The 12,000-nt window shown below is 46.8% G+C and overlaps 1 protein-coding gene across 1 annotated transcript in view; it reads right to left on the bottom strand.

The window, feature by feature from the left end:
* Nucleotides 1–12,000, bottom strand: part of LOC144752849 (uncharacterized) — a 785,061-nt gene that overhangs the window by 422,817 nt on the left and 350,244 nt on the right. The window contains exon 9 of the mRNA XM_078640687.1: nt 6,564–6,617. Within this exon, the coding sequence (XP_078496813.1) occupies nt 6,564–6,617 (54 nt within the window). The remainder of the gene's footprint in view (nt 1–6,563; nt 6,618–12,000) is intronic.

Genomic DNA, 12,000 nt, shown 5'->3' with positions numbered 1-12,000 from the left:
CTCAATGTCGGGGCTTCGCTGGGGCCGTGGCCGGGGTCGGGCCGAGGCCACGTGCTCGGGACGTGATGGGCCCAAGATGGAGTCGGGCCTGAAATGGGGGTCCGGAGTGGTAGCCGGACCTGCAGAGGTGGGGCGTGTGTGGTTCGCTGGGTTCCAGGGGGGAGAGCCGTGGGGTGCCAGGGTGGCTGCTCTCGTCGAGAGTTCGTGGAGGGTAGTGCCAGGGGGGCGACAGCGGGTCGATGGAGGGCCGATGTCGTCCCGGGCCCGCCATGCGGGAGGGGTAGGACCTGTTAGGGTTCAGAAGCCTTGACTTGTGTGATTACTATTGGTCTGATATTTCTCCCTACCCCTCAACTTGTGAGCAGGAACATTTGTGGACGCTCCCTAACGAGAATAAGGAGGAGCGGCAGACAGTAGCCGTTGCTTGGCTTACTTCCCGGTGACCACGCCCCCTCTCCACTTCCTGGTTCCTGCTCGCGTCTTGCTGGCGTCTTTCGGACCCTCCGGTTGTTTAAGGAGGATTCCTTTGCCTAATCTTGATGCTGCCTCCTTGCCCAGCTTGATTTCAGCCCTATGTATGCTCTGTGTGAGTGGCTGCCGGTCTTCGGCATTTCTCTGTGTTTACGCGAGCAAGTGCATGCGACGTCCCTACCAAAGCTCATGCATTTTGCGGGCGTCTGCTGCTCGTTGCCTTCATTTACTTCCTGCTTAGTGGCTGTATCCAATCCTTTTCTTTCTTCATTCTTGGGTGACCCTTTGAGAGTGAGCACTCCGCCCTGGTGCTCCCTAGGGGCCGGGTGTCTCGCCTCCTAAGTGAGTACTGCTCCGCTGCAGTGGCCCCCTTGCAGCCGGTCGGTGCTCCTCACTCCCTACATTCATTTTGTTTGTGTCTGAGGTGTGGTTGTACTGCTCCGCTGCACTTGCCCCCTTGCAGCCGGTAGGTGCACCTCACTCCCTTTATTCATTTTGTTTGTGTCTGTGGTGTGGTGAGTCCTTCGTGAGTTCTGCTTATCCTGGCCTGTTCAGGGGCCTCCTGCCTTCCCCTGATTCCTGAACTCATCGTTGAAGCACACCCGACCTACAGTTGGGGTAAGATTAATTGGATTAATCACACATGTCAATGTTTTCTTATTTATAGTCAGAGTAACGGTAGGATTGTTACAGTTTATGACTTGGTTTTGTTTCCTAGCCTGGACTATCACCTGAGACGCCTTCTGTTATCCGTTGACCCCTCGTATGAGGAGAGTGGTGGACACTCCTTGGGTAAATTCCCTCATACTTTTAGGGGACAGTAGACAGGAGTGTGTTATATTTCGCATTCTTGCTTCTGTGTCCTGGAGGTGGAGGGATTCTTCTTCGCTCCCGTGGAAGCTGGTCCTCCTCCTAACAGGACCACGAGGCCGGGTCCAACACTCTTAAATTCCATACTTGTTCCCGTAGACCCCTCTTTAGGTGACGGATGTCCCAATGGAACCTTCGAAGCCAGGACTATCAAGACATGCTGCAATATCTGAATATCTAGACATTAATGCTGCATCTCCTCCGTCTCAGGGAATCCTATGGGAGGCCCTAAAGCCCACCATTCGTGGAGCAGAAATTAGCTATCACACCAAAGAGAAACGTGCATGAGAAGAACAATTGGCAGACCTAGAGTCATGCCAGGAGTCCCTGGCGATGCGAATCGGCTGGGACCCAGCCCCTCTCTGCAGCGCAACTTGTTACAAGTGCAACAAACAATATCTAATGGGTGAAGCCAAAGAAATTTGGGAGGCGTCGCAACATCGGATATATCAATGGGGTGATAAGTCGAGTAGAATGCTCCACAGGATAAGCCAGGTAGACAAATCCCCCGCTGCAGTCCCTACCATACGTGATGCTGAGGGGTCTTACGCTCCTCGCCAGAACAGACGGCTCGTGAATTAGCATGGAATTTCTGCTCACTATACGAGCATCACGAGCAGCCCTCCCAGGCCCAAATATAGATATCCCACCTCGAAGGCTCATGGATCACATGCGAGACCAACTAGAGGCCACTATTACCACAGACGAGCTTAGCGGGGCCTTGCATGCTCTACGCCCAGGTAGGGTCCCCAACCCAATGGATTCCTATGGAGTTCCTGAGGCTGAATATACACGTATTAGGCCCTCACTTGCTGGCATAGTCTTATTCCTTAACCCGGTCGCCCTCCAGAGGACCCTTCATCATACCACCTTATCTCGCTCATCAACTTTGACCCTAAGCTATTAGGGAAGGTCCACGTTGATCGCCTACGGACATGTGTGTCGGACTAAATTCACCTTGACCCATCTGGCTTTATGCCTCATCGGGCTACTCGCCACAACATTTGAAGAGTACATAATGCCATAGTGATGGCCACAGTGTTGGGATGCCCAGGAGCTATATTATTAGCTGACATAGACAAAACATTTGATGCACTCAGCTGGGTCTATCTATTCAAATTACTTGAGGTGGTACATTTTGGCCCTCGCTTTATAGCATATGTCCATTTACTCTACTCTAACTTAACAGCATCTGTTCGTATATCCGGCCATCACTCAGACCCCTTCCCAATTCACAGGGGCACAAGACAGGGTTGCCCCCTATCCTTGCTGTTGTGTGCGCTAGCAGTGGAACCTTTGGAGGCATGGGTTCGGAGCGACCCGGTGCTCAGTGGATTTGAATGGTCCCAGTCAAGATCAGACCACATCGCGTTATATGCGGATGATGTCCTTTTCATTAGGATGGACCACCTGGGCAACGCAGCTGTCGCACGCGAGGTTCTAAATATATGGGCATCTTCGTGTTGCCATGCCCTAAGATCTCATGGGCAAATAATATCAACCCACTACTTACAAGTCTAAATAGCAAAATGACAATATGGTCCTCCCATCCACTTTCACTATATGTATGGTCTGCCATCTTTAAGATGGTTTCTCTACCCAGAAATCTCTACAGACTACAAAACTTCCCTTACCAAATTCTGCCATCCTGGTTCACACAAATAAATGCCATACATGATAAATTTCGCTGGAACGGAGAGTCCACATACTGGGGGTATTGCGGCAGCAGATATCTAAGCATACTATGTGGCCTCTCATATATTGATAATAAACAAATGGTGGTATAACTCCCCAAATGACCCGGCTTTTGCACTAGGACATGCAGCAATGGAGAGGGCTCTCCTTCTCTAGCTGCTCTATAGCTCTAGAAACCTAGATATTTTACCCCCAGCGAGAAGAGTGGTGATTAAGGTCTGGCGGAATACTGTCAGACAGATGGAGTGGTCCGGGACCCTAACCCAGACAACTCCTTTGTGCATGGTACATACCTCCGTCCGGTGGCGGTTCTGAGGGATTCTGTGGGTGAGAATTTGTGGGGACATCTACCCTGAGAGATGTAATGTGGGGCACTATATTGAAATCTTTTCAACAACTACAAGTAGAATTCCAACTACATAGGACACAATTTTACAAATATCTCCAATTCTGCCATGCTTTGAGCCCCTTGATTCATGCTTTAGAGACCCTACCAGAATTTCACCCTCTTGAGGGTCGGCTACTGATAGGGGATCCGGGCTTACATAAAAGCAGGCACATTTATCAAACATTAATGACTCATACGCGAATGACACTTGACAAGACTAGAAGAGCGTGGCAAGAAAATATCCCTGACTTGACGGAGGATGACTGGGCTGAGGACATTGCCAGCCCTCGGGGCGCTGCTGTGTCCACCCGATACCGCCTTATACAGTTTAAGTATTTACACTGCGCATACTACACACTCTGGAAGATGGTTGTTATCATGCTTAAGATGTGAGAGGGAGGATGGGACATTTTTATATTTAGTCTGGAGCTGCACTTCGTTGCAACCATTTTGGTGAGAGGTATTGTACTGTCTAAGCAATGTATTTTCATGGGAACTCCCAATTGACTCACAACTCTTCCTCTTGCACAGTACCGACGAGATAGGGGGAAATAAGTACAAAAAACATCTGCTCTTCTTGGCCCTCACTATCGCCAAGCGTGATATTGCCCAGCTGTGGAAGGGTCTTCCCCCGACTGTAGGCAAATGAAAGGCCGAGCTTGACAGATGTATGAGTGCAGAGATTGCGGTGGTTCTGGCCTGTGGCTGCCCCCAAAAACCTAGAAAAAGTTGGACCCGCTGGACAACGTATCGTGGGATAGATCTTCCCCCTCTGAACAATTACTGGAATCTAGTACAGTCTGCATTTTGTTTATGTTGTGTAACCTGCATGTCCCGCAGGCATTACAATTGTTTAAAAACGCCAGTAGTCCTGATTTATCTTTTTTCTTACAGGTACTTGTAGGGTTATGGCCCAAATTTGATTGAAATAACTAAATTAAATTTGGTATAAAAAAAAATACAACAGTAACGGAAATAGAATAAAGCTAAGGTCAGGGAGCCTCAACATGCCAGTTATGACATGTGAGAACAAATGGAGCAGCCTATTGATTGGCACAGGCTGTTTGTGGATGTTTTATCTGAAAACTTTGAACCTCTTCTGCTTGAGGTATAAATGTGTTATTTACTCATTTGTCCCACGTTAACATCATGACTCTGAACAGTGTTTGCATATCACCATCATACCTCTCATTTCCTCTAAACTACTGCTGCAGCCACCATCACTAGGACCACAAATAATCGAAACACGTACAGGCCAAAGCACCCTCAATAGCATTGTGCAAAATATAGCATTTTGCTCCTCAAGTGGCTGGAAAGGCATTGGTTTGTGCCACTGGTGCATGGATGCCTAAAGTTCTCACTTTTAGGGAATGCAGGTGACTTTGTTCTGTTCTGGAATGCACACTATCTCAGAGCACACAGGACGTCTAAACCCGCTGCCTAACAAGCATAGAAAGATATCATAATACTGAATGGCTGACCTGAACTGCCAATCCAACATTTACAGTCCACTTTAATTTTACCACACAGGTCATTCTTGGATATAGAGGTGGTGAGTACAGGAGGCAGTGTCTGATGTTTTGTTTCAGACATCCAAGTGTGCCATTGTATATAACATTCCTCCCCCTACCCAAATGAAAATAAACAATGTGTGCTTCTGCATAATGGGAGAGGAACTCAGTTACTTTTGTATCATTCAATGTTTAAGAAACAACATTTGAAATAGATTCCCAGTGACAGTAAAAGCAGACACTCCACACACCAGACTTTATTTGAAAATTTTCTTAAGGTATAAACCTTGTACACATCAAATCACTTTTTCTAGTATGCCTGTCCAAATTATCATAATATCATCAATATATCTGCCCCAGAAGTACACTGCTGTCAAAGTCTTTTATCTCTTTTTAATAAAAGGGAAGCTCTTATAAATTTGCAGATATGTGCAGAGATGTTGATATCATGTCAGATTACTCTCATTGCACATTTCCTAAGAATTTAGTAGGACTGTGTATTAGGTCCACAAAACGGAACAATATTGAGATGAGTCGGCTCATATCATGAGTAAATGTTTGACCCGCTAGCTCACAGTGGAGCATCTAACCTCCTAAACCTCGAGAGTTATAAATGCAGTTGGCATCCTTGAACATGACAACCCTTATTCCCAAGGAATTTGTGGAAACAGATCTAACCCTCTGACGAGGAGGAGGGCATAGATGGCTCTACTCCATTGTCCTTCTCATCTACATACATGCCTGGAGAAGGCTTTTTGATCCCTCCACAAGCCCCCTGGGACGTCTGCACTTTTAAGGCCATGATGGACAACAAGTTGATCCAATCCCCAATATATTGGGTCCTCAAGAAGCCAGAAGATTAGACAGAGGGCGGTCCATCTGGTAAAGAGCGAGACACAAGGCAGGAGACACTGAAAAAGCGTGGAGAAGAAGAGTCCCAGACGGGAAGCTGCCCCTGACGTCTGAGGAGTGCCAGGAGAGCACCAGACTCATAAGCAACTTCACCACCCTCCTAGAGGAGAGTGGCTGACTGAGATATATGCTTGTGTGCTGGGGACGAGTGGGAGTTTGAGGTCTGTGAGAAGGGGAATACGATTATCTCCTTTATAGTAATCTCCCTCACCTGAGTCACACTATGCTTTCTTCGTAACTGCCATGACAATGTGAGCAGGTTTTACAATTGCATAGAAGTTTGTTTTCCTTTTATATTTTGGCCATTCCAGGATGCCGCCTCAACCTCTTTTTGAATATTGGTTTAAATTAAGCCTAGTGAATTAACCAGGTTCTACGATTTACATGGCTTGCAGTAGCCAACCTGGGCACTTGGTGATAGATCAAGGATTTTTATTTCGTGGGAGAGGTGTGGCACCGCGGCCAGGGCGACTGACGCTGGAAGCTGGGGACCACGGTTCGATCCCCGGCTCCGGCGGCAGGTTAGCCCAGCACCATGTGACTCTGGGCAATAGCTCGCTTAATCTTCCCGACGGCCCCCAGCGCCTAGAGACCCTTACGGGTGATTGTGCGCTTTACAAATGTGGACTTTAACTTTAACTTTATTTTAAGGTGCTGACCTCCCTCACAAAAAAAGCTTCCTCCAAGTTCAATCCAATTTTCCTATGAGCACTTACCTTTGGTTTTCTCTTCATTCACGGGCAGCGTAGTCATTGGTGGTCCTGGCGTTCCTATACCAGTAAAACAAAGAAGAAGAGAAGAGCTACTTATCATACTAATATTGTGTCTTCTTATTCGAACAATAAAAAGCATGTGAGAAAGAGAAAAATAGCCTCCAGACTCTTATATCATGACAGTCTAAGTTTATTATGCATTGCTCCCAGCACCACAGCGACAAACATTTTCATTTGTCACTTTTGCATGCCTCAAGTTTTACAAAGAGAAGAGACTATAATACATTTTCATATGTTTTTTTAAAATATCTAATTCTTGTAACTAATTATGAACTGTGATAATTAGAAGGGTCAAATACATTGTTGTTATAATCATTAGAAAGGTGAAAAACACAAACAATCCAACCATGTTACTACTGAGAGTGTTGTGGGAATACTCTTCTGCCAGAACCAGTTAGAATGATCTAACGCCATGCCTCGGTGTACTGTCTCAGGAAAGAAGCCTCCGTGCATCAACTAATGCACTCCGTGTGAGTGTGTAAGCCTGCACCCATCTTATGCAGCTATGTTCCTTCCCAGAATGAATGTGAGGGCTTGTGGGCTGTACCTCATTCACTGCTCTCTGCAGCATTCATGATAACTCTGGTGTGAATTGCCTCTCACCGAATTGAAAAAAACAGACAAGTTTTAAAGAATACAATGGCAGCCTTATCTCATTCTGCTTGAGGGGCAGAAAAACTTCTATATATAGTCTGGATAAATAGAGTTGTCTCCTACAAACACATAATTAAGCAAGGACACTGCATTCTAGTATCTGTGTCCCTGGAACAGTGCAGACCACAGAAAAACAATTCCTATAAAAAATTAATGCATGCATGGCACATTCTCGTGTTAGTGAACAACATGTACAAACCACCATTTTAAAAAGATGCTAAGTTAAAAGAAAAACTCAAATGGAGAAACAATCCTAGAAAACTTTCTTGGCTGACATATGTTACTGTCTTCATTTACAGAAGCTGCAATAGTATCATGGAGGTACACCGTAGTATCTGGCAAGCTTTTAATATTTTAAGTTATAGACAAATATAATCAAAAAGTGATTCGAGATGACACCTTTTATCACCATGTTGTTTCGTCCTGTTGGTACTTGTTAGACCTGGCATCATTGGCGTGAGTCTCCCTTCCATTCTGCCGAAATGCCTCCTCTGTTTTGATATGTTTTTGCTCGTTATATGCTTTGGGCACTGTGCCACTGCTATTCAGTGCAACAGTGCAAGAGTTACATTGATGTACTAATTGGTGATTCCATGATTGGGTTATTAGATGTAACTGTCAGCCCCTGTACAGTGCACCATGTGTGCCCAGTGCTTGTAAATCGAATGCTGCTGGTGGGCTTGCAGAACTGTTTGTGCCAACCCACAGAAGCAGCTTGTGTCTCAGGCCTGCCATTGCAAGGCCTGTGCGCAGTCTCATACTGCCATCTCGTCTTGGCAAGTGCACTGACTTGTCAGTCCCTAAACATTCCCTTTGCTTCATATCATACACCCCTATGGTAGGCCCAAGGGCAGGGTGCATTGTAAATATAAGGTAGGGAATACTCTGGTGTGTGTAGCATGTCCTAGTAGTGAAGCACAGCCATTTTCGTGTTTCACTATTAAAGGCTACCTGTTCTCCATAGGCTAGAATAGGCATTTAGATTATTACATTCCTATAATCCTAACTAACTGACTCAGGGAACATGGTAGAAATTCGAATTTAGTATGCCTGAACTCAGAATAATAAAATACATATTTTAGTAACGTTGGTTTTAATATTCTGTGTTTGAAAATACCACTTTTAGAAAGTAGGTATTTTCTTGCCTAACTGTCCAGGCTTGCCTCTGCTAGATTGTGTATTCCTTGTCTGGGTTTGTGAGTGACAGGGCTGAGGGATTCCAGGAGACAGGTTGGGGCAGCCCAGTGGTGAATAGAGAGATCTGCATCTAGATGGGAGGGAGGAGTTGCACCTGGGACCTGAAAAGGGCTGGGCGTTCCCTCTTCAATGCTGGCTCCTCCTCCTGTGGCTTGTCTGATGTCTCTGCTCTGCACTGTGGAAGGAGAGAAGGAATCCTGTCAACAAAGTACTCCAGGGCTGTATCTTCCCTCCCTGTGCTGGCTCTACCTCCTCTGGGGCGGCTGATATCTCTGCCCTGCACAGTGAAAGGGAGAAGAGAGTCATGTAAACAAAGTGCTCAGGAACTTGTTTAGACTAGGCAGAGGCTTCTCTGCCTTCAGAGAACAAAGGATTTTGGGCTATAAATATTGGGACCCAGTCCCAAGAACTTTAGATCACTTTTGGAACAAGAAACCTTTTGCCAAGGAGAAGAACCAAGGAAGCTGCAGGAGTTTTACTGCCCCTCTGCCAGTGTGCTGTTTGCTGGGTTGGCCTGCAGTGGTTGCTTCATTGCCAAGGAAAGGAGAAGGAACTTTTTAAGGACTTTCATCATCTTCAGAATATTTTCCAAGGGCTTGAACTGTGCTTGCCTCCTGCTGAAGTCTCAGGGACAAAAGACTTCATCTCCAGCTCCCCTCTAAATTTCCTTGCTGGGAATTCTCAACTCCAAACATTTGCGTGTCGTTGGGAGCGCGACGCATCGAGAGGAAGCATTATGCCGCCGCAGCTGAAATCGGCGCATCGCCGGAGAAGCGAGCCTTTGCCGTATCTCCCTGGAAGCGTGTGTTCATCAAAGCTGCCTGCTGTCGCATCACCGGAGAAGCATGACGCCATCAAGAGAGTCGCCATCGCATCACCGTAGAAGCGTGTCGCAGGGCCTGTCGCGGCTCCAAAGTACAAAGTCATCACAAGGCTGCCAGGGCGTCTACATATCGTCATCGCATCGCTACATCAAGGGCGCTATCTTCTCGCATCGCAACCGGATCATCGCATTGCATCAAGGAGCCATCTTGCGCACTGCAACGGGCCCGCAGGCCGAGATTCTACGCATCACTTCCGCACCGTTAAGGATCATGACGCATCCCTTACTCTGAGCAAGCATTGAGGCACGCTGCATCATCTCCCCCGGATCACGGAACCGACACATCTCCCCTTTTGCGAGCCTTTTGTTTACTTTGCGTTACGCATTCAGGTACTTTGTTGAGAACTTTGTCGCATTGATCATCAAATTGAACTAAGCAATGTTTTATCATCTTTAAGCAATCTTAAGTGTAGTATTGTGGATTTTTGTTGTTTGTGGTCTTGTGTTAAGTCTATATAAAGAATACTAATTTTGATAAAACCTGTGTTGTGTCCATCTGTAGTGTTTTCACTGTATTACTGTGTATATTCACAAATGCTTAACTAACTGCCTCTGAGATAAGCCTGTCTGCTCATGCCAAGCTACCAAGGGGGTGAGCAGGGGTTATTAAGGAGTGTAATCCCCTTATCCTGACTTAGAAGTAAGGGTCCCTATTTGGACAAAAGTGAATACCATTGCCACCTAGAGACCCCCAGATCTAACATTGGTGGCAGCGGTGGGATTTGGACTTTGCATTTGTGTTTCGTACACAGTGATTGGTGTACACTACTAGTGAGTGCAGACCAAACGCAACCACATACTTTTTTTTAGAATCTTTGTCCTTGGACTATTAATTTTTCCTGAAAACTCCCAATTTCTACTACCATGAGTAAACCAGCATCTGTTGCATCTATGGATCTTGAATTTGAGGAAGAGAGGTTGCATACCTACACAGTGAAACAGCTCAAACTTCTGTGCAGGAAATTGAAAGTTGCTACACCAGGCATTTCTAAAAAGGAAGACTACCAAAAGGCACTGAGGGCATAGGTAGAAGCAAGAAATACCCTGATCTTGTGGTGGAGGCAGTTGTGGATGCAGATGGGCCCATTGTGAGGTCAGTGTTTTCAGCTAGGGGAGGGGGACTCTCCACCTGGCAGCAGTATCTCTTCCAAAGGCCTATCCCCCAGAGAGCTGGAAAACAAGGAGAGAAATAGGGCACTTAAGCTGGAGTTGGCTAAGCTTAAGATGGAGAGTCAGAGGGAAACAGAGAATAATAGGTTGTCTTTGGAAAGCGAGAGAATGAGAATGGAGCATGAGAGAATGTTGAGGGAGTTAGAGATCAAGGCCAAGGGCTTAGAAATCAATCCCTCTGGTGGCAGCACACCATCTGTGCCTTCAGAATGCAGGGTACATATTCCCAAGGATGTCATCAAAGATTTCCACAAAAATGAAGATATTGGGCAGTGGTTTGCAGCATATGAGATAGCAATGTTGGCCCCCCGGGTCCCTGAGGAGGATTGGGGAGCAGGGCTGTGGGGCCGCTTTTTGACTGAAGGTAGGGATACTTTGTTAGACTTGCCCAGTGATCATAGGATGTCTTATGCCCACATGAAAGTAGCACTGATGACAAGGTATGGTTTAACTCCAGAACTCTATAGACAGAGGTTCAGGAATTATAAGAAGTTGGAGGGAACCACTTGGGTAGAATATGTGTCTTTCTTTTGCAGAGCTATGGATGGTTGGGTTAGGGGTAGCAATGTTGATAATTTTCAAGCGCTCTATGATTTGATTGCTAGGGAGCACTTGTCTGCTAATTGTTTTCGAGCTACGCCAGCACCTTATTGATAGCAAGTTGACTAACCCTAGAAAGCTTGCTGAAGAGGCGGACCGCTGGGTAAGTACCAGGGTCCACAAGGGTCTTGTGGGAGACTCCGCCAAAGGTGGGCAGGGTCCCCAGCAGAAGAGTGGGGGGACAAGGGTAAACAGAGGGAGTTCCAGAAAGGGCCCCAAAGTAAGTCCGAAGGGAACCAATGTAAGGGTTCCCAGCCTCCCCCTGAGAAGAAGTCAGGATCCCCGACAGGTAAACCTGTTCATAGGGGGCCTGTTACATGCTTTCAGTGTAGGAAGGTGGGACACCGTTGGTATGATCCCAAGTGTCCCCAAAAAGGTCAGTATGTGCCACCCCGTGCACCACCCCGTCAGATGGCCAGTGTAGCCCTGGGTGGAGAGGAGATGGGTGCCCAAGGTGGGTGGGGTCCCACAGAAATATCCCTTGTCTCATTAGAAGACTTTGAGATGGTCCCTAGAACTCAGCTGCCTGATAATACTAAGAAATACAGGCAGAGGGTGACCATCAATGGCCATAGAGTGGAGGCTCTGAGAGACACAGGAGCCAGTGTGACAGCTGTCAAGTGTCACTTGGTGTCTGAAGAGCAGGTAGTCCCTAATGCATTCTTCCCAGTTGTTGCCACTGACAACACAGAGAGCCATTGCAAGGTGGCTCAAGTTCCCTTTGAGTGGGGAGGTCTCTGGTACTCTTCAAGTAGCTGTGAGGCCATCCATTCCTGTTGATTGTCTGTTAGGCAATGTTTTAGAACGCTCCCCTTGGGCTAAGGTGGAGAGGAAGGCGCATTTAGAGATGTTAGGCCTGCCTGAGTGGGCGTGTGT

The sequence above is a fragment of the Lissotriton helveticus genome, chromosome 5_1 (assembly GCF_964261635.1).
Source record: "Lissotriton helveticus chromosome 5_1, aLisHel1.1, whole genome shotgun sequence".
In the NCBI taxonomy this organism is placed as follows: domain Eukaryota; kingdom Metazoa; phylum Chordata; class Amphibia; order Caudata; family Salamandridae; genus Lissotriton; species Lissotriton helveticus.
This window is presented reverse-complemented; position numbering and strand designations above follow the sequence as displayed.